We start from the raw sequence: 21,752 nt of genomic DNA, 5'->3' as shown, positions 1-21,752 counted from the left end.
TCTACCCACCTTGGCAAAACACACAGGCTCTTTACTGAATGTCCTATTTTAAAAGCAAAATTGGCTAGTGGGAAGCTGCGTATCCTAATGCCAAAGAAAGATTGTATAAGAGACGTAGTATATCCTGTGCAGTCCCAGAAGACAGAGTAAAGACCTGGGGGCTGTAGCACAGAAGGCCATCTGCAGCTTGACGGAAGCGAGGTTATTCCAAACGCTGGAGTTTATCAACCCCTAGAATGTGCTACAACCGCAGTAAGTCAGTTCCCTGTCCACAGTGGACAAACAGAAAGGTGAGCTGTCTAACTACCAATGTCTAACTATCAAGGTGTCAGAGAAGGGACCCAGGCAGGACACTCGACTCAGTGGCTTCTGAGGTCTATTCCAAATCTAATATCACATTGTAGTTAATTGAGCTCTAAAGCAAATCACATTTTTTAAAAAATTTGAGGCAGAGTCTTGCTGTGTTGCATAGGCGGGAGTGCAGTGGCAAAATCTTGGCTCACTGCAACCTCTGCCTCCTGGGCTCAAGCGATTCTCCCCTCTCAGCCTTCTGGGTAGCTAGAATTACAGGCATCTGCCACCACACCTGGTTAATTTTTGTATTTTTAATAGAGATGGGGTTTTACCATGTTAGCCAGGCTGGTCTTGAACTCCTGACCTCGAGTGATCCACCCACCTCAGCCTCCCAAAGTACTGAGATTACCCGTGTGAACCACTGCACCCAGCTGCAAATCACAAATATTTTTTATATCAAGTAAAATAAAGCAAAACACTACATTGGTCAAAGCATACACTTTGCAGCAACACTAGAACATCCCACTACCAGAAAGGGATATAACTCGAGATGAGAGACGCTATGAAAGGGCAACAAAAACACATGAAACCCAACGAGAACGACTAGAAGATAATGAGCCTATTTTTTTTCCTCATCAATTTTATAAACGGCTTCCAGGCTGTGAAATTAAATAAGACATAGAAGAGATGTTTCTTCTTAATTTTTAAAAATATCATCCACAGACTCAGCAGGTGAAAGAGACGTTTTTTGAGGCAACTTCTCAGTGTTCACTAGACTCTAACCTCCTCTCTCCAATTAACACAATGGGTCTGGCAAAGTCCATCCATTTCAATAAAATTCAGTGAACACTAGCTGGACCTTGAAGGTGCTCAGGTAGGCATTGCACAGAGTAGGGCATAAATGAGCTACAGTACCTGCCTTTGAAGTAAAATAAGAATGTGCACAACCTCAGCCCAAAGGCAGGCTAGATAGCTGTCATGGAGAAAAGGTACAAACTCTCACAAGGGTAGAAGGGAGAGCATGACGGCCAGAGAACTTAAGGCTTGAAGGCGAATGAGCTGCTGGACCCTAAAGAACAGTCTGGGTTGGGTGCAGTGGTTCAAGTCTGTAATTCTAGCACTTAGGGAGGCCAAGGCAGGAGGATCACTTGAGCCCAGGAGTTTGAGACCAGCCGGGGCAACATAGTGAGACCCTGTCTTTACAAAAATAAAAAAATTAGTGTCCCTTGTGGTGGTGTGTGCCTGTAGTCCCAGCTGCTTGGGAGGCTGAGGTGGGAGGATCGCTTAAGCCCAGGAGTTCAAGGCAACAGTGAGCTATCATTGCACCACGGGACTCCAGCCTGGGAAACAGAGCAAGACCCTATCTCTAAACAAAAAGAACAGGCTGATTGTCCACAATGAGTTGCAACAGCATGGCTTACTTTGGAGAATTTTCCAAAAGCCAGATCATTTGTTTGTCTTTTTTTTAAACAATCTGTTTTAAGAATAAATGTACTTAACTGGAGATTACCAGGAAATGTTGCCTTTCACCCATTTTCTTCAAGGGACACTCAGAATTTACTGAAAATAGCACAAGAACAAAATGAGGCCGGGTGCAGTGGCTCACACCTGTAATCTCAACACTTTGGGAGGCTGGGGCATGTGAATCACCTGAGGTCAGTAGTTCGAGACCAGCCTGGCCAATATGATGAAACCCAGTCTCTACTAAAAAACACAAACATTAGCTGGGCCTGGTGGTGAGCACCTGTAATCCCAGCTACTCGGGAGGCTGAGGCTGGAGAACCGCTTGAACCCGGGAGGCAGAGGTTGCAGTGAGCCGAAGCCACGCCACTGCACTCCAGCCTGGACGACAGAGCAAGACTCCATCTCAAAAAACAAAAACAAAAACAAAAACATAGGGTTTGCTAAATACGTTGGTGGGGTTGTCTTGCATCCAGACTCTGGGACTAGAATGACCTCCTCAAAGTACAAGTTCAGGACATTCCATGATTCTGTGTATTTATTTTTACTTCCTATGACATTATTATACAATAATTTGTTTTCTCTACAATATTTTAAAAATCCTCAATGTTTTCTTCTTTTCCTTTTCAGCCTCACTCTTTTTTAATGTTATTTTTCTCTTTTCTTCTCTATTTTCCCATTCACTTTCCTTTCTTTTTAGATATGTGTGTAGAAGGCTGGGTGCGGTGGCTCATGCCTGTAATCCCAGCACTTTGGGAGGCTGAGACAGGCAGATAACTTCAGCTCAGGAGTTTGAGACCAGCCTGGCCAACGTGGTGAAGCCCTTTCTCTACTAAAAATACAAAAAATTATCTGGGCATGTTGGTGCACGTGTGCAATTCCAGCTACTCGGGAGACTGAGGCACAAGAACCCGGGAGATGGAGGTTGTAGGGAGCCGAGATCAAACCTCTGCTCTCCAGCCTGGACAACAGAGTGAGACCCTGTCTCAACAACGACAACAACAAAAAGATGTGTGCAGAAAAGAGTTAACATATCATGCTGGAGATCATTAACGTTAGAAAGCCCTCCTGGTAAGGTTGGCCCTGGGCTGATCTCCGGGAACTTAAGATTTTGGAAGGGTTTCCACTATTTTCTAAGTGATAACAGTGACTCACTGAGCTAAACTGTTTAGTTTATTCGGAACACCTGCTTTCCTTCTGGGAGTCTGGAAATTCTGGTATGTGCCAGGCAGAGGTGCCTACATGAATGATCAGATAAAAGCCTTGGAACCCCAGGCTCAGACAAGCTTCTCTGGAAGGCAACGTTTCACAGATGTTGTTAGTTTGTTGCTGGAGGAATTAAGCGCATCCTTACGTGACTCCGCTGGGAGAAAACTGGAAGTTTGCACGCGGTTTCCTCCAAACTTTGGCCCATGCACCTTTTCCCTTTGCTGATTTTGCTTTGTATCCTTTGACTGTCATAAATCATAGCTGTGAGTTCAATGACATGATGAGTCCTGGGAGTCCTCCTAGTGAGTCACTGAACCTGAGGTGGTCCTGGGAACCCCTGGCACAGAGCATCATCAGTGGACCTCACTGGAAGGACCTTGGCTCTGAAATATGGTGAAAGTGCTGTTTGAGAAAAGGAAGGATGAAGGAGCAGAAGATCTGTGGATATGAATGATGTGAAACCCCAGCTGAGTTACCACTTGTCTGTTGCAAGAGGTAAAAGTTACTGATGAAATTTGAAAATGATCGCTCCAGTCCCAGAAGAATTGGCTTGCTGGACATCCTGGCTGTTTTGACAGTGCTGGCTAAAGTGAGGGGAAAAATGTTCAGTCTGCTCAAGGTCTTTCATTTTGTTCTATCCTCCAGGTGGAAGGAAAAAGGGCCCCAGCCATCCCAAAAGTTTAGCTTTGGGCCAAAGATGGTAAATATTTACCAGCCTGGCCAACATGGGGAAACCCTGTCTCTACTAAAAATACAAAAATTAGCTGGGCATGGTGGTGCACACCTGTAGTCTCAGCTACTTGGGAGGCTGAGGCAGGAGAATGGCTCGAACCCAGGAGGTGGAGGTTGCAGTGAGCCAAGACCGCGAAACTGCACTCCAGCCTGGGTGACAGAGCGAGACTCCGTCTCAAAAGAAAAAAAAAAAACAAAAAAAACCAATTACATCACTCTCTTCTCCAGGTGGGAGGAAAAGAAAGCAATTCCCAGGAGCAACACTTAGATACAGCAGAGAGGAAGCAGATGGGGTAGCGGGGAGGCAGTGCAGCCATTTCTATACACCTTTCCCTTCTTGCACGCCAGTCAGCCAGAGCTCCTGGCAGCTGTAAATGATGAATTTACTGCTAACGGTTTGAGTAAATATGCAACAAGAAAACAGTTTATTGTTTTTGATGGCTTTCTATTTGTGGCTATTGCATCTGGATGTATGGTAAGAATGGATGAGAAGTATTATAGGCTTTGTAATTTCATAAATGCTAGAGTGATCATCCCAGTTGGGAAAAGCTGCATATATATATATATATATATATATATATATATATATATATATATATTTATGGGACACAACTTTCTTGGTTTTTGCCACTGGTGAGCAAATCAAACTGTTTTGAGTATTAGAAATAGAGTAAGTCCCCATAGTGAGGATTTTTACTACCATGTTTGTCCATCAGAGCCCCTAGGAAAAGGCAATCAACATGAAAAGAGAGTCACTCACCAGATAAAAACAACTTTCGGAATTTTAAAAACCAGGCTTTAATTGCTAATGAGCTCCTATAAATCATATCAGATGTTGTGAAATCTGATCCTTACAGGATGATAATTTTCCAGACTGCTGTGGGTCAACTTAGACTCTAAGCATGGCATGGAGACAAAGGGTTTAGGAAAGCCTTGCTTATTATTCGGACTTGGAACACAGCGATTTGGCCCTCCAGTGTCTTGCCTTTTTTTGCAGTCAAAGAAATACCCTTGGTTTTTTTTTTGGAATCTTGCATCCTCAGCCCCTAATTGCCTGGGTTCCATGGAGCTGAAACCTGATGCTGTCTGCCATGGGCTGGTTCAGCCTCTACTCCAGCTGTGTGCTGAGCTGAAAGGAGGCACAGGCTTGACTTTGACTCCGGGATTGGCATAGATACTGGACACCTCTTTGGGGCCCTAAATTATGAGAACATTCTGTCTGGATCATCTGGATCCCATACAAATGTCCACAGGAAATGGCTTATCCTCTGTTGGGACCATCTGAAATCAGGTGGCAGATAGGCTCTGTATTTCTCATACAGACGCCACTTGCAGTCTGACTTGGGATTAGTGCTGAAAGCTGCAGGTCAGGGAGGGCACATCACAGGGACCAGGGCCCTTCGCTCACTCCTGATAGGAGGACCCTGTCACGCACGTCCGTGTGAAGACACCACCAAACAGGCTTTGTGTGAGCAACATGGCTGTTTATTTCACCTGGGTGCAGGCGGGTTGAGTCCGAAAAGAGAGTCAGCAAAGGGAGATAAGGGTGGGGTCGTTTTATAGGATTTGGGTAGGTAAAGGAAAATTACAGTCAAAGGGGGGTTGTTCTCTGGCGGGCAGGAGTGGGGGTCACAAGGTGCTCAGTGGGGGAGCTTTTTGAGCCAGGATGTGCTAGGAAAAGGAATTTCACAAGATAATATCATCACTTAAGGCAAGGATCGGCCATTTTCACTTCTTTCGTGGTGGAATGTCATCAGTTAAGGCGGGGGCAGGGCATTTTCACTTATTTTGTGATTCTTCAGTTACTTCAGGCCATCTGGGCGTATACATGCAAGTCACAGGGGATGCGATGGCTTGGCTTGGGCTCAGAGGCCTGACAGACCCTCGATGCCCTCTTGGAGATGCCTCACTGCTGGTGATTAGTGTGTTCAACTTGCAGGACTAGTTGCAGTTTGCAAGAGTGGACCGATAGCCTGGCTCCGTGCCTCTCTGACCTGGGACACGCACCTTAGTGAGGCATTTTGGTTACTAAGTGCAACTGTGCCCGGTAGGTGAGTGATCTTTTCCAGGCTGCTCAGGATAAAAGGGATGGGAGGTTATATAAACCCATTTTGAAAATCTTTGAAAATTCAGGATTCCATCCTTGACCCATTCCTGAACATGATGTATCTTTCTGGTTAAGTTATATAAAAATGTTTTTTGATGAAAATGCTTTTGTCCCTCTTGCATACAACCCTTCCGGGTGAGAGGTCTGGATGACAGCAGGGGATGGTTTTTAAAATGTAAAGTATGATGGCTGAATGCGGCACACCGATTTTGAAACAACAGAGAGATGACAGAAACCCTAGTACCCTGGGAGGTGCAGGGGGGCAGTGAGGGCTTTAATGTCCTTTGCCTTTCAGAACTGCTTCTGGAAGCTCTCCTTTCTTCCTGAAGGGAAAACTCCAGGTGCTGCCTTTTCCAATTCTGGGAGAGCTCTGAACTCTGACACGCTGAGCAGCAGGGGGCGACCCAGCCCCTCCACTTCCTGCGCAGAACACCCCCAGAGGTCCTGCACACTCAGCAAGCAGGCGAGCTCGCGTCACAGACAAGCAAACCGTTGGTAACTGACAGCCTCAGGCAGTCCCTCTGAAACCAAGGACTGAAATGATTTAATTGGATGAAACTGGAAGCCTAGGGTGGGAGCACTACGATGGGAGGTCACACTTGGGGCCTTGTCAACCTGTTCCGCTAATGTATGCAGCTTGGGGTGCCCCAGTAATTGTCAACTGTTTGTTTCTGGGGGTACGACATGTGCCCTCTGGGGTTGGACTTCTTGTGCATGTATTCTCCTGTGACGACACTGCCTTAGCCCTGGAAGGGATTCAGGTCAGCTTCAACTGACTGGACAGAGCTGCACTGTGTCTGAATTGCTGCCTTGGGCAAGGTAAAAAAGGTTCATAAAAAGACTTTAAAGTTTACCTTTAAAGATCTTTATGGCTGATGGGATTTGTTTTAACTGGCTAAGTACAGGGCTCATAAAAGGCATATAACTGACAGGATCAGTACCGCAGGCTGGTCTCATCCCGCTGGTGGGTCCTAGTGATAATTTTGCTGTAAAAATGCCTGGTCCAGAAAAGAGTTGGCATAGCAGGCCTGAGACTGCCGTTCTTAGAAAGACCTGCTCACAAGTTTGGCTTATTTTGGGGGGCGGGGCACGGTGTGCAGGGGTGTCATCTTGGCTGACTGTAATCTCCACCTCCCAGGCTCAAACAATCCTCCCACCTCTGTCTCCTGAGGAGGAGGGGCTACAAGTATGCACCACCACATCCAGCTAATTTTTCCATTTTTTGTAGAGATGAGGTTTTGCCATGTTGCCCGGGCTGGTCTCAGAACTCCTGGAGTCAAGCAATCCACTGGCCTTGGCCTCCCAAAATGCCAGGATTACAGGTGTGAGCCACTGCACCCAGCCAAGTTTGACTTTTGATGGGCATTTGGGAACACAGACTTGGGGAGGGTTCTCACCGTTCCCCAAGCGATCAGAGTGGCTCACTGCACTAAACCATTTGTACAAACAATGTGGTTTATGCTGAACACTTGTTTTCTTTCTGGAAATCCAGAATTTTTGTATATGGTAGGCGGAGGGTACATATGTGGCCATCCCCCAGAAGAAACCTTGGGCACTGAGTCTCTAATGAGTTTCCCTGGTAGACAACATCTGACATGTGTTGTCACAATTTGTTGCTGGGAGAATTAGGCATGTCCTGTGTGACTCTACCAGGAAAAGACTTCTAAAAGCTTGGGCCTGGTTTCCTCTGTCTTTGCCCCATCCCCTTCTCCCTTTATGAATTTTGCTTTGTACCTGTTCCCTGTAATAAGTCACAGCTTATGGCCGGGCACAGTGGTTTGTGCCTACAATCCCAGTTCTTTGGGAGGATGAGGTAGGTGGATCACCTGAGGTCAGGAGTTTGAGATCAGCCTGGCTAACGTGGTGAAACCTCATCTCCACTAAAAATACAAAATTTAGCTGACATGGCAGCACACGCCTGTAGTCCCAGCTACTCGGGAGGCTGAGGCATGAGAATCTCTTGAATCTGGGAGGCAGAGGTTGCAGTCACCCAAGATCACAGCACTGCACTCCAAAAAAGAAAAAAGCCAAATTCGTGAGCAGGTTTTCCTAAAAGTGGCAGCCTCAGGCCTGCTATGCCAACTCTTTTCTGGACAAGGCATCTTTACAGCAAAATTATCACTAGGACCCATCACACACACACACACACACACACACACACACACACCCCACACAAAAGAGCAAGACCCTATCTCAAAAAAAAAAGTCACAGCTGTGAATACAGCTATATGCTGAGTCTTCTGACATATCCTAGTGAAGCAGTGAACCTGGGGGTGGTCTTGGTCTTGGAGACCCCAACATAGTATGAAAAAGGTAAAAAACGATGAAAGAGATGTATAGGAAGGGAGAAGAAGGAAGAAGATAGTATAATACAAGAAGGTAGAGGGAAAGGGACGAAGAGGGAAACGAGGGTCAAAGTCAATATAGTGGTAGAACTGAACTTAGTGGCTTCCAGGCTGCCATACCTAATGTGAATTCAAAGACTCACAAAATCAGAAGACAATCCTGAGACATCCCTGGCACAACACAATTGTCCCAGCAAAACAGAATTCCCCAAACTCCCAACTCTGCTAGGAAACATGGACGAAAATCATTACAATCAATCCTTTACAGATGTGCAAGACTTAAGAGCTTTTGTCCATTTTATGAAACTTTGACACCACTCTGTGAGGCAGGCTGGACAGGGATTCACAGAGCATTTAAAGGCCTCCTGCTCCTAGAGTCCAAATTAATTGACCCATCTGTTTGTATTTCTCTGATAAAAACTTTCCATGATCTGATCTGCCTTGTGTGTTGGTTTACTGTGCACATCTGCCTTTTCCACTAGACTTGATTTCCTTGAAGGGGCATGGTGTGACTTTTTTTTTTTTTCCTTGTCTTGTCTTTCTTTGGCTGAGAGAAAAGATAATCTTTTCTTTCTTTCTTTTCTTTTTTTTTTTTTTCGAGACAGAATTTCACTCTGCTCACCCAGGCTGGAGTGCAATGGCGCCATCTCGGCTCACTGCAACCTCCGCCTCCTGGGTTCAAGCAATTCTTCTGCCTCAGCCTCCTGAGTACCTGGGATTACAGGCACCTGCCACCATCCCCAGCTAATTTTTGTATTTTTAGTAGAGACAGGGTTTCACCATGTTGGCCAGGCTGGTCTCGAACTCCTGACCTCAGATGATCCCCCAGCCTCGGCCTCCCAAAGTGCTGGGATTACTGGTGTGAGCCATTGCGCCTGGCCAAGGTAATCTTTTTTTTTTTTCTTTCTTTCTTTCTTTTTTTTTTTTTTTTTTTTTTTTTTTTTTTTGAGACAGAGTCTCATTCTGTCACCCAGGCTGGGAGGGCAGTGGCACGATCTCAGTTTACTGCAACCTCCACCTCCCAGGTTCACGCGATTCTCCCACCTCAGCCTCCCAAGCAGCTGGGATTACAGGAACCCGCCACCATGCTCAGATAATTTTTGTTTTAGTAGAGACGGGGTTTCGTCGTGTTGGCCAGGCCGGTCTTGAACTCCTGCCCTCAGGTGATCCACCCACCTTGGCCTCTCGAAGTGCTGGGATTACAGGTGTGAGCCACCGCACCCGGCCAAGATAATCTTTTCTAGTGATAAATTCATTGTGGGACAATAATAAAAATAAAACAAAAATCACATGGGATCCCTATTTTAGTCAACTCTGTATCCTATTCAGATTCAAGAATAAACCGGCATACAGAAAGCAATGAACATTCATTGATCTGTTGTTAGTTAAGATTCTAGATATGAGGACTCTTTCCTCAAGGGATTATCAGGAGAATTATATGAGAATGGACATAAGTGAACTTGGTAAACTGCAAAGCATTTTTTAGATCTAAATTAGCCATCATAATCATGCATCCTCAACCTTACATTCATTTAAGAAAATCTTTGAGCTGGGTGCGGTGACTCACACCTGTAATCCCAGCACTTTGGGAGGCTGAGGCAGGAGGATCACCTGAGCCCAGGAGTTTGAGATCAACCTGGGGAACATAGCAAGACCCCTGTCTTTACAAAATTTATTTTAAAAAATTAGCTGGGTATGGTGGCATGCACCTATAGTCCCAGCTACTTAGAAGGCTGAGGTGGGAGGATCACTTGAGCCCAGGAATTCAAGGCTGCAATAAACCATGATCATGCCACTGCACTCCAGCCTGGGCAACAGATCCTATCTCAAAAAAAAAAAAAAAAAAAAAAAAAGAGAAAGAAAAAAGAAAGAAAAGGAAGGAAGAAAGAAAGAAAAGAAAGAAAGAAGAAGGAGGGAGGAAGGAGGAAGGAAGGGAGGAAGAAGGAAAGGAAGGAGGAAAGGAAGGAAGGAAGAGAAAGAAAAAAGGAAGAAACAAAGAAAGAGGGAGACAGAGAGGGAGAGAGGGAAGGAAAGGAAAGAAAGGAGGAAGGAGGAAAGGAAGGAAGAAAAGAAGAAAGACAGAAAGAAAGAAAGGGAGGGAAGGAAAGAAGGGTGGAAGGAGGGAGGGAAGGAATGAAGGAAGGAAGGGGGGAGAGAGAGAAAGAGAGAGAGAGAGAAAAGAGAGAAAGAAAGGGAAGGAAGGAAAGAAGGGAGGAATGAGGAAGGAAGGAAAGGAGGAAGAAAAGGAGGGAGGGAAAGAACGAAAAAAACAAAGGAAGAAGGAGAAAGAGACGAAGGGAATGAAAGAAGGGAGGAAGAAAGGAAGAGAACGAAAGAGGAAAGAAAGAGAAAGAAAGAAAAGAAGAAGAAGAAGGAGGAGGAGGACAGGGAGGGAGGGAGGAAGGAAGGAAGGGAGGGAAGGAAAGAAGGGAGAAAGAAGGGAGAAGGGAGGGAGGGAAGGAAGGAAAGAAGGAAGGAAGGAAAGAATGAGAGAGAAAGAAAGAGAGAAAGAAAGAAAGAAAGAAAGGGAAAGAAAGAAGGAAAGGAAGGAAGGAAAAAAGAGAAAGCAAGAAGGAAATCAAGAAAAGAAGGAAGGGAGGGAAGGAAAGAAGGAAGGAAGGAAAAAAAGAAAGAGAGAGAAGAAAGAAAGAAAAAGAAAAAGAAAGAAAGAGAAAAAATTTTGAGAAGATGCCTACATTTTCCAAGTGGGTTGATGAGCCGCCGCTTGTAGGAGGGTGCCTTGATTCTACCATTTGTAGATAACAACACTGAGGCTCAGAGAGTTTGAACGATTTACCTAAGGGTCACATAAACATGTTTGTATCTATGTCAATCTGTGGCTTCCCTTCAGAAATTAGATTTGACTTTATAATTTATTCTCATTTAATTTCCTAGTATAGTTGTAACAGATTTTAAGTTAATAGCTTTCTCTCTTCTCTTTCCCTTTTTGCTTTTACTTATCAAAATTGTCACAAATCTTCAACACCCCAAAAAAGGCATACTATCTCTTCATGGAGAGGTGGAAAGAACATGAATATTGGAAAGAGACAGACTCGGGTTTGAATCTAGGCTCTGCTTCTTATTAGCCAGGCAACTTTGGGCAAAGAACTTAATTTCCATGAGACTTAACACATTTGCAAAGTAAGGTCAACAATGTCTATTAACACCTTCTAAAGTTATGAAAATGAAGGATAATATATGTGGAGCACCTAGCTCTGTGCTTGGTGCCTTGTAAACACTTTATAAATGATAGCTGAGTATTGTAGTTATTGTCATCATTACTATTAAGTTGAAACAGGAGGATAAAGAATCACAAATTTTGTGGGTTTTTTTCTTTTTCCTTTTTTTTTTTTGTGACAGAGTCTTGCTCTATAGCCCAGGCTGGAGTGCAGTGGTGAGATCTTGGCTCATTGCAAGCTCTGCCTCCTGGGGTCAAGTGAGAATCACAGATTTTGGTTGTGTTACCTACCACTTGGTAAGCACTAGTGAAACTGGACTGGCAAGTCACTTGTGAAGCCAGCATCAAAAGGTCTTTCCCTCAAGAGACCGCAAAAACAAAATATTGAAGTCAGCAACTTCCACTTCTGAGATTAGGCATTGAGTAGAATCAACAGTCCATCCAGGTGTGACATTTCTTTTTAGCATCAGCTTCACTGCTCATGACTCACTAAACTTGGAGACAAGGGATAGGAATTACTGAATTTGTCATAGCATCTCATGAATGAATGTGTATGGTAAGCACAAAAGGGGCTGAGAACCAAGCCCTGTATTGGGGTGGGGAAGGGAAAATTAAAACTTCATTAAAGAGAATGAGGAATAATCTGAATCAAGCAAAGTACAGGGGCGAAACCTGCCAGCTTGTGATCGAGTAATGGCGAGACTTTCTTAACTCAGTCATGTCTAAAAGAAACACCAATACTTGGGGTCAGTCTTCAGTAGATAAGAAATGTGGGGTGGGGGGGAACCAGGAAAGACACAGGGTCAGAGAGCTGGGAGGGAACTCAAGGTCACCAGTGTAGTCATTTTTACACTGTGGCCCCAAGTCTTCAGAGAAGCTTCGGGGACGCCACAGATCATGAAGTATTCCTTGCCAAGAGGATGGCTTGCTGTTTCGGGAACATATACAAGCTTTTGTTCTGTTTTTGTTCCAGTTCTAAAGAATTTAAACACCAGTGTTATATACTAATGCTTGTCTTTTACAGAGGAGAACCTAAGGTCCAGAGAGGACAATTAACTTGCTCAAAGTAACACAAGGGAAGGCTTGGGTCTTCAACCCATAAGTCTTGCTCTATCCCCAAATAGGAATATGAGACAGACACATTGGCTATTCATTCCAGTTCATACGTGATGCCAGATGTGGGGCTCTACCTCCCCTAAACTTAAAGGAACTCTTCTTTTTTCTGGAGACAGGGTCTCACTCTGTTTCCCAGGTTGAGTGCAGTGGCAGAATCACAGCTCACTGCAGCCTCAACCTCCTGGGCTCAAGTAATCCTCCTGCCTCAGCCTCCTGAGTAACTGGGACTACAGGCATGTACCATCACGCCCGGCTAATTTTTTGTAGAGACAAGGTCTCTCTATGTTTCCCAAACTGGTCTCAAACTCCTGAACACAAGCGATCCTCCCTCCTCAGACTCCCAACACGCTGGGATTACAGGCATAAGCCACTGCGCCAAAGTCACAATGAGAGCCCTTCTCTTGTCATTAGGAGGTGAGGCTCAGTAGGACTTCAATGTCTGGGGCAGTGGAGGGTTCCTGCTTCCTGAAAGGTGACCTTTAGAGCACTCGTTTACTTACACCAGGACTGACCTCTCATCTCCAGCCTCCTGATCCATGCTGGTCTGGCCCAGTTCCCTATTACTTTCCCGCTGTCACCTTTCTGCCCCTCTAGGCTTGTCTTGGACCCATAAACTATAGGATTGAGTGAGAAGTGCCTGGATTTCTCCATTCGTTGTTTTATTGGCTGTCATTGGACCTGAATGGGCTCCACCTCCTTGGAATTCCCTAATGCAGCCAATTGATTCCATTCATAAGAGTCCTCAAGTTCTTAAAGCTGGAAGAAAATTTTGAGACCATTTCATTGAGTCTCCTAATTTTATAGATGAAGAAACTGAGGTCTGTGTGATTCACACAGAGTCACATAGTCATATCATTCAAATTCACGTTTCGTAATTCTAGATCCAACACCCTTTCTGATAGCCATACCATCATTCTCCCATTTAATTCAATTCAGTTTAAATCAAAACATACCTATGGAGGCCGGGAGTAGTGGCTTACACCTATAATCTCAGCACTTTGGGAGGCTAAGGCAGGTGGATCACCTGAGGTCAGAAGTTCGAGACCAGCCTCACCAACATGGTGAAATCCCATCTCTACTAAAAATACAAAAATTAGCCGGGCATGGTGGTGGGTTCTTGTAATCCTAGCTGCTCGGGAGGCTGAGGCAGGAGAATAGCTTGAACCTGGGAGGCGGAGGTTGCAGCGAGCCTGTAGTTCTAGCTACTTGGGAGGCTGAGGTGGGAGGATTGCTGGAATCCAGGAGGACAAGGCTGCAATGAGTCGTGATGATGGTGCCATTGCACTCCAGCCTGGGTGACAGAATGAGACCCCTGTCTCAAAAGGAAGGGAGGGAGGGAGGGGGGAAAGAAGAAAGAAGTAAAGAAGGAAGGACGGAAGGAAGGACGGAAGGAAGGAAGGAAGGAAGGAAGGAAGGAAGGAAGGAAGGAAGGAAGGAAGGAAGGGAGGGAGGGAGGGAGGGAGGGAGGGAGGGAGGGAGGGAGGGAGGAAGAGCAGTGAGCAGATGGAAAGAACCAGGTTCCTGGATAGAATCATTCCTGAGCTGCCACGCCAGCCCTAGACTGCCTGTCCCTACACTTCTTGTTGCATGAGATAAATGAATCCCTCTTTGGTTCAGCCAAATAGCACTTCTCCTATATGCAGCTGAATACAATCGTGAATGGCTCATGGGCCTTGAAAAAGTCTTGGGATTTCAACAAACAGAGGCAGAAGACAGTGCCAGGAAACGCTCAGGACAGGGAAAGCTGGGGCATGTTCTTGACAAAGCAGAAGGAGCAGACAGGGAGGTCAGAAGAGAAGTTGTGATAGGGACAGAAGACCAGGGAGGCTCAGAGAATGGATGTGGATTTCATTCTGAAAGCAGGGAGGAATTGCTGGGGTAAGTGAGCAGTGCTGTTCTTGGGGAGTTGACGCTAGTTCCTTGGCACCGAGTGAGACTTGGGCCCCCGGACGAGCAGGCAGGGCAGCTACTGAGGAGCCTGGAGCGAGAGTGGGTGGCCTACTTCGTTCCAATCTGCTGTGTTTGTATTACATTCCTGTTAGCTTAGTATCTGCACAAAACACCAGGAACCGCAGTACCGCAAACTCTTTGGCATTCTGAAGGTCCTGCTCTCACTGTGTCACTTTCCTCCCACTGGCAATTACCAGACTGGCAAACCGCAGCCAGCCGAACCTAGCCCTCTGGCTTCCAAAGTGTGCCCTGCTTTGACTGCAGCATGTTGTAAGCCACAAACATCTTCTCCAAGAAATGATTAGAGAAGGAAGCTATGAGAAAACAAATGTATATAAAAATAAGACACGGTCTTGAGTCATTGATAGGAAAATGGAAGCGGAAAAGATATCCAACCTTGAACGGCCTTGAATAAGTTCAAGGACCCACAGGCAGCTACAAGGAAGAAAGTGTTCCCTGGTTTCGTCTTTTTGTGTGAATGGACTCTCTGATTTCCACACTTGAGCCTCAGAGGCAGGCGATGCAGTGGAAAAATACAATATTGCTCCCAGTCTGCCCCTGACTACCTGTTTGAGCTCACGAAACAAAACAAAACACCTACCACTCTCTAGACTTTAATCTCCCCACCTATCCACCTAGACACTGAGAGGACTGGACCGGAGAAATCAAAGCCTCATCCTTCTCAAAAATGTTCCAGCCCCCATCTCCCTGTGCAGCCAGCAGTGTCCTGGCTCTCTGCCCATCTAACATACCGGGCCTCATGTTGTATGTGTTTGAATCTGTCCTGAGTCCCCAGCTAGTTCCTCGAGGGCAAGAATCCTGTTTTCCCCATAGTCAGTACACATAGCAGAAACTCAATACATCTTGACTGAATGGATTGGTGAGCTGCACAATTGTTTCTTGATAAGGATTTTAGGAGGGAAGCTGAAATGCTGTCAGGGCCTGAGACCAGGGCAGGAAATGGCATGTAAGTGACACTCCCAGGCTCTAGGCAAATCAATTGGAAGAGAGAATGAAGCTAAGTTAGTGCAACTTATCAACAACTATATTCCATAGAATTAACCCACTAGATGTTTTCACCTTCTGTGGAAAAAAAAAAAAAAAGGGGTGTTTTGGTCAAAAAAGGTTAAGAAACTTACTAACCAAATCCCACATTCCACTCATTCCTCTATGGACATGAGCCTAGAAAAGGCTCTAAGATACCTGTTTACTTTTATGTAACCTAGAATTTCCCAAACCTAGGGAACCTGTGTTTAGAAAACACCCATAAAGCATGAACGCAGTTTGAGAAGCACTGGTTTAGTGTCAATGGTTTCTACAGTGAAGTTTTTATTTACAAACCGTGTTGGGGTCTGTGAAAAGCCCCTCTAGGACCACAAATCATTGGTCACTGCATAATCAAATGGACAGACAGATATAATAATTCAGATTGTTATTATAATTATTATCTCATTCAGTTAACATCTATTCAACAGCAACTGATTGTCTAGTATGCATCCCACACAAGGGATATAAGGATAAATAAGATAGGGTCTCCTCTCCAAAAGAGCATGTCCCTTAAGGGGAGGAGAAAGTACAGAATATTGTGCTGAGTACTGTAAGCAGATGTTATGGGAAGGCAGAAGAAGGTACCTGGGAGAATCATGGAAACTAGACCTTGAATAATAAAAACAATAACATTAACAACAATACCTTCATCAAGTGCTAACCACGTACCAAACACTGTTCTAAGCACTTTATGTGTATTAACCCACTTATAACTCACACAGTCTTACCAGTTACTTTCAGTATCTACATTTTACAATGAAATCATTGAGTCTCAGAGAGGCTAAGTAACTTGCCCGAGATCACGCAGCTAGAAACATGACACGGTCAGAATTCAAACCCAGGCAGACTGGCTCCAAAGTCCATACTTTTCAGCGGTAGGCTGTACTTACTGCCTTTTGGGATGAGTAGTATACCAGATGGAAAAGGACAGACACCTTCCAGGCAAAGGGAAGAGGAAAAATAGCAAGTAGTTCTATGTGCATCAAACGTGGGCTCTCAAATCTATGCCAGTAAGTTCCGGCTGTATCCTGTGGACTTGGGTGCTCAGATCTTTCCACTGATGTCCTTCAGGCAGGAAAGGAAAACATGAGCCTTTAGGGGAATCTGGAAGTGTAGCTTTAAAAAACCTCCACAAATTTCTTTTGAAGTCTCCCACTACCATCTGAAAAATTCATGAGAACTCTATATTTGACACCATAATAGAATTGTGTTGACTCCATATAAAACATTTTAACCACTTAGCAGTTCAATTAACATTTTTACATAGAACTCCAGGAACACATGCCATTATTTCTCTTGAGGCCTCGGGTATCCCTGGCAACCTGCTGGCATCCATGACTCCCCAGCTGGAGGCCTAGCTGTAAACAGCAGGAAGTCATTTAAGATGCCTGGGCCAGAGATGGACCCAGCACATTTGCGTTTTCAAAAGGTGACTCTTCAGAATAGCAGGAACCTAGGAATAACTTAAATATCCATCAAAAGAAAGCTGGTTAAATAAATTACATTCATCCACTGGAATACTACAGTGCACTAATAGAATGAGAGACCAGCATGTACAGATGAGAAAAGCTCTCTAAGGTAACATATTCAATGAAAATAGCCAAGTGCAGACTAGTGTGCACAGTGGATTCCCACTCATGTGTGAGGTGTGGAAAGCATGTGTGTTTTCAGATACGCTTTTACAGGCAGAGAAAACTTTTAGAAGGAGAGACAACAAATGTCAACAGTAAGGATCTCTGGGGAGGAGAACCATGACAGAACTTACTTTTTTTTTGAGACAAGTCTCGCTTTGCTGCCCAGGCTGGAGTGCAGAGGCACGATCTGGGCTCATTGCAACCTCCACCTCCCGGGTTCAAGTGATTCTCCTGCCTCAGCCTTCTGAGTAAATGGGACTACAGGCACCTGCCACCACACCCACTAATTTTTGTATTTTTAGTAGACATGGAGTTTTGGCATGTTGACCAGGCTAGTCTCAAACTCCTGATGTCAGGTGATCTGCCCGCCTTGGCCTCCCAAAGTGCTGGGATTAGAGGCGTGAGCCACCACTCCCAGCTGAGAACTTACTTTTTATTGCGTATCTTTCAGTACTATTTGGATTTCTACCACATGCATTTATTATTTTTTTAAATAAAATAAATAGTTTGGCTGGGCGCGGTAGCTCACGCCTGTAATCCCAGCACTTTGGGAGGCTGAGGCAGGCAGATCACCTGAGATCAGGAGTTCAAGGCCAGCCTGGCCAACGTGGTGAAACCCCATCTCTACTAAAAACAAATAATAATAATACAAAAATTAGCCAAGTGTGGTGGCACGCACCTGTAATCCCAGTTACTTGGGAGGCTGAGGCAGGAGAATCGCTTGAACCCGGGAGGCAGAGGTTGCAGTGAGACGAGATCACGCCATTGCACTCTAGCCTGGGCAACAGGAGCGTAACTCTGTCTAAAAAAAAATAGTTTAGTGGGCCGGGCGCGGTGGCTCAAGCCTGTAATCCCAGCACTTTGGGAGGCCGAGACGGGTGGATCACAAGGTCAGGAGATCGAGACCATCCTGGCTAATACGGTGAAACCCCGTCTCTACTAAAAAAATACAAAAAAATTAGCCGGGTGAAGTGGCGGGCGCCTGTAGTCCCAGTTACTCAGGAGGCTGAGGCAGGAGAATGGCGTAAACCCGGGAGGCGGAGCTTGCAGTGAGCTGAGATCGCGCCACTGCACTCCAGCCCGGGCGACAGAGCGAGACTCCATCTCAAAAAAAAAAAAAAAAAATGGTTTAGTGAATCTCAGAAAGTTAAAAAATAGTTTTTAAGAAAAAGAAAAACTGAGAAAAAACTGCTAGCAGTACAGCATAGATGATGAGTGGGGAAAAAAGAGTGATTCTATTTGTCCCTTGGTATGTGCAGGGAGGGGGTGAAGGGAGGAATTGGTTCCAGGATCCCTATGCATATCAAAATCCATGGATGCTCAAGTCCCTTGTATAAAATGGCATGAGATTTGCATACAATCTACACACAGCCTCTCCTCCATTTTAAATCATCTCTAGATCACTTATTATACTTAATACAGTGTAAACTATGTAAATAGTTGCTATACTATATTTTTAAAATTTGTATAATTTTTTATAGTGTTAATTAAAAAAATACTTTTCTATTAAAAATAATTGTTTTCTCCTAACTCAACGTAAATATATTGTTATTTTTTATTGTGTTTTATTTTTCAAAGATTTTTAATCCAAAATTGGTTGAATCTGTGGGTGTGGTATGGAACTTGCAGATACAGAGGACCATTTACATAGAGAAAGACCCATTACTGGCAGGGCAAGTTAGCTTATGTCTGTAATCCCAGCACTTCAGGAGGGTGAGGCAGGCGGATCACCTGAGGTCAGGGGTTCGAGACCAGCATGGGCAACATGGTGAAAACCTGTCTCTACTAAAAATACAAAAAATTTGCTAGGTGTGGTGGCGGGTACCTGTAATCCCAGCTACTCAGGAGGCTGAGGCTGGAGAATCTCTTGAACCCAGCAGGCAGAGGTTGCAGTGAGCCGAAATTGCACCATTGCACTCCAGCCTGGGCAACAAGAGCAAAACTCCATCTTGAAAAAAAAAAAAGGGAGAAAGGCCTATTACAAAGCCACTGTCCTACAGCAAGATGACAAAACTGAACGAAGGAAGTGCCAGTAGGGCTAAGGAAGAAGACTGAGAGATGTTTAAGCAGTAAAAAGTCTAGGACTTGGCAACTTGTTAAGTTGCGGGGGGTATAACAGAGGTAGATGTTAAGAATAACTTCGGCAATAGGAGAGATGGGGGAGCTGTTCACTAGGCACATTTGTGCAAAAGAAACAGCCAGAATGTGGGGAGGATAATGACTTCAGTGTTGGACATGCTAGGTTTGAAGTATCTTAGGACATTCAGATAGAGGTGACCTATTAGAGAAGTGAGTGTAAGGTTTTTGATAATAAACAATTCCATTTATCTTATTGATGGCAATTTACTAAGTTCTAACAATGAAGAATGAAATGAGATTACCTTTCTGTGTAGTAAAGCATCCACATAGAGGGCCTGAGATTGCTATCCTGAGAAAGGCCTGCCTCGAAAGGCTGCATCTTGGCTGACTTCTGCGAACTTGCCTGGTAAAGAGTTCCCTATACTGATATGAAATTAAATGATAAGGGTGGCTCACTAGGCCTAGGCCATACTTGTGTAAACAACATGGTTTATACTGAACACCAGTTTTCCTTCTGGAAGTACGCAGTGTTTGTGCATGCTAGGCAGAGGGTGTTTATGCAACCAACCCCCGTGTAGAAACCTTGCGCACTGAGTCTGATGAGTTTCTCCGGTAGACAACTTCTTTGTTTTTGTTTTTGTTTTTGTTTTTTGAGACAGAGTCTTGCTCTGTCACCCAGGTTGGAGTGCAGTGGTGCCATCTCGGCTCTCCGCAGCCTCTGCCTCCTGGGTTCAAGCGATTCTCCTGCCTCAGCCTCCCGAGTAGCTGGGATTACAGGCATGTGCCACAATGCCCAGCTAATTTTTGTATTTTTAGTAGAGGTGGTTTCACCATGTTGGCCAGGCTGGTCTTGAACTCCTGACCTCAGGTGATCTGCCTGCCTTGGCCTCCCGAAGTGTTGGGATTACAGGCGTGAGCCACTGTGCCCAGCCTGGTAGACAACATTTGTTGTGTGTTGTCATAATTTGTTGCTGGAGGAATTCAGCATATCCTTTGTGACTCTACTGGGAGAGGAACGCGGAAGCTCCTGGTTTTCTCTGGACTCCCCCACATACCTTTCCCCTTCATTGATTTCGCTTTGTACCCTTTCCCTGTAATAAATCTTAGCCACAAGTATAACTATATGCTACACCCTGTAATTCCTTCTAACAAATTACCAAACCTGTGGGTGGTCTTAGAGATCCTCAACACATCTTCCTTCAGGTGGGGCTGAGGTGGGAGATACACTCAAAATCTAAACCTGCATGGTCTCTCTGTTCTCCTCACCATCCACCAATGCCTCTCTGTCACAATTCCTAATGAAGATATAACTTAAATGTTCATTTCTTAAAAGCCCAGAGTTTCTCATTAAAAAGGTGTGGTGCAGTGGCTCACGCCTGTAATCCCAGCACTTTGGGAGGCCAAGGCAGGCGGATCACTTGAGGTCAGAAGTTTAAGACCAGCATGGCCAACACGGTGAAACCCTGTCTCTACTAAAAATACAAAAATTAGCCAGGCCTGGTGAGGCATGCTGTAATCCCAGCTATTCAGGAGGCTGAGGCATGAGAATCACTTGAACCTGGGTGGAGGTTGCAGTGAACCGAGATTGTGCCACTGCACTCCAGCCTAGGTGACAGACCCAGACGCTGTTTCAAAAAAAATAGGTGTGGTGCAAGCGAGAGGTGCTCCTGCGGCTACACCTGTCCCATAATATGGATCTTACTGACTCTGTAGTGTGCCTCAAACCAAGCTGCTGATTTCTGAGCTTTGGCAAATGCTTGGTGATGACTGCATGGGCCTCTAAGTGCCTATTAATTCTGACAGTCTATGCCTTTGTGATTGTTCCATAGTGGAATGGTTTGGGATTCTCCTGAGACAAATCTCAACCGAGGAAACAAAGGCTGATTGACACAAAGCCTGTAAAAGGAGGTGCAGGAAGAATTTTCCACCCCGGCCAGAGTCCAAACTAGCCCCTTTCAACATGTAATGAATGAATAGTGATGCACCCAGGACTTTTGATCTCTATAATCCCCAAGCTGTCCAGTTCAGGAAACTGCTCATTCTCCCAGCCAGGCTCTGGCTCCAGGAGGTCTCAGTCATAAAGGTGTGTCTCAGGGAGGAGCTACTAGGACAAGCAATGGTTCCTTATGTTGGCTCTGCTCTGAAAGCTGCCAAAGTCTCAGAATACTAAGTGATGCTTCTTTGAGAGATGTGGGAGTTGGATGGCCTTTTTGTGTTACACGTTAGAATTTTTGTTGCAGCCACATCTTATAAGGCCATATTACCAGCTGGAGTAAAAGACAAGGCCTCGCAAGACTTTCATTGTCCACCTCTGTCATCCAAGGGACTGGTCTCCTTCTTAGAGCTTTGACAGTAGTCATGTCATCTTTCCTTTTGATTCTCTCTGACAATGTCTCACTCCTCCCAGGAAAATATAACAATGCCAGTCTTGAAAATAACAACCCCACTCAGCTCCAGAAGGGAGAGCTTATTGGGCTATGAAGGGTATGGCAAGAATGCTACTCACACACAGTTTCGTGCGTGCGTGGATAAGTCGGTCACTGAGTTTCCCATATAATTATAGAGACAATCTAAGTCTTTGTAAGTCCTAGCCTTTTCTT

The 21,752-nt window shown here is 45.0% G+C and overlaps 1 protein-coding gene across 3 annotated transcripts in view; it reads right to left on the bottom strand.

Annotated features, from left to right (window-relative positions):
* TGM3 (transglutaminase 3) overlaps positions 1-21,752 on the bottom strand; it is a 137,408-nt gene that overhangs the window by 91,063 nt on the left and 24,593 nt on the right. Inside the window, exon 1 of one of the 3 annotated variants that reach the window (XM_037995063.2) lies at positions 16,330-16,498. The exons of the other annotated variants lie outside the window; for them this stretch is intronic. Coding sequence (XP_037850991.2) covers positions 16,330-16,422 — 93 coding nt within the window. The 5' untranslated portion in view covers positions 16,423-16,498. Of the gene's footprint in view, positions 1-16,329; positions 16,499-21,752 lie in introns of those variants that run through there. 3 annotated transcript variants of the gene reach the window in all.

Source organism: Chlorocebus sabaeus, chromosome 2, assembly GCF_047675955.1.
Source record: "Chlorocebus sabaeus isolate Y175 chromosome 2, mChlSab1.0.hap1, whole genome shotgun sequence".
NCBI classification, from domain to species: domain Eukaryota; kingdom Metazoa; phylum Chordata; class Mammalia; order Primates; family Cercopithecidae; genus Chlorocebus; species Chlorocebus sabaeus.
Note: the sequence above shows the minus strand (reverse complement) of the source record. Positions and strands in the feature narration are given on the sequence as shown.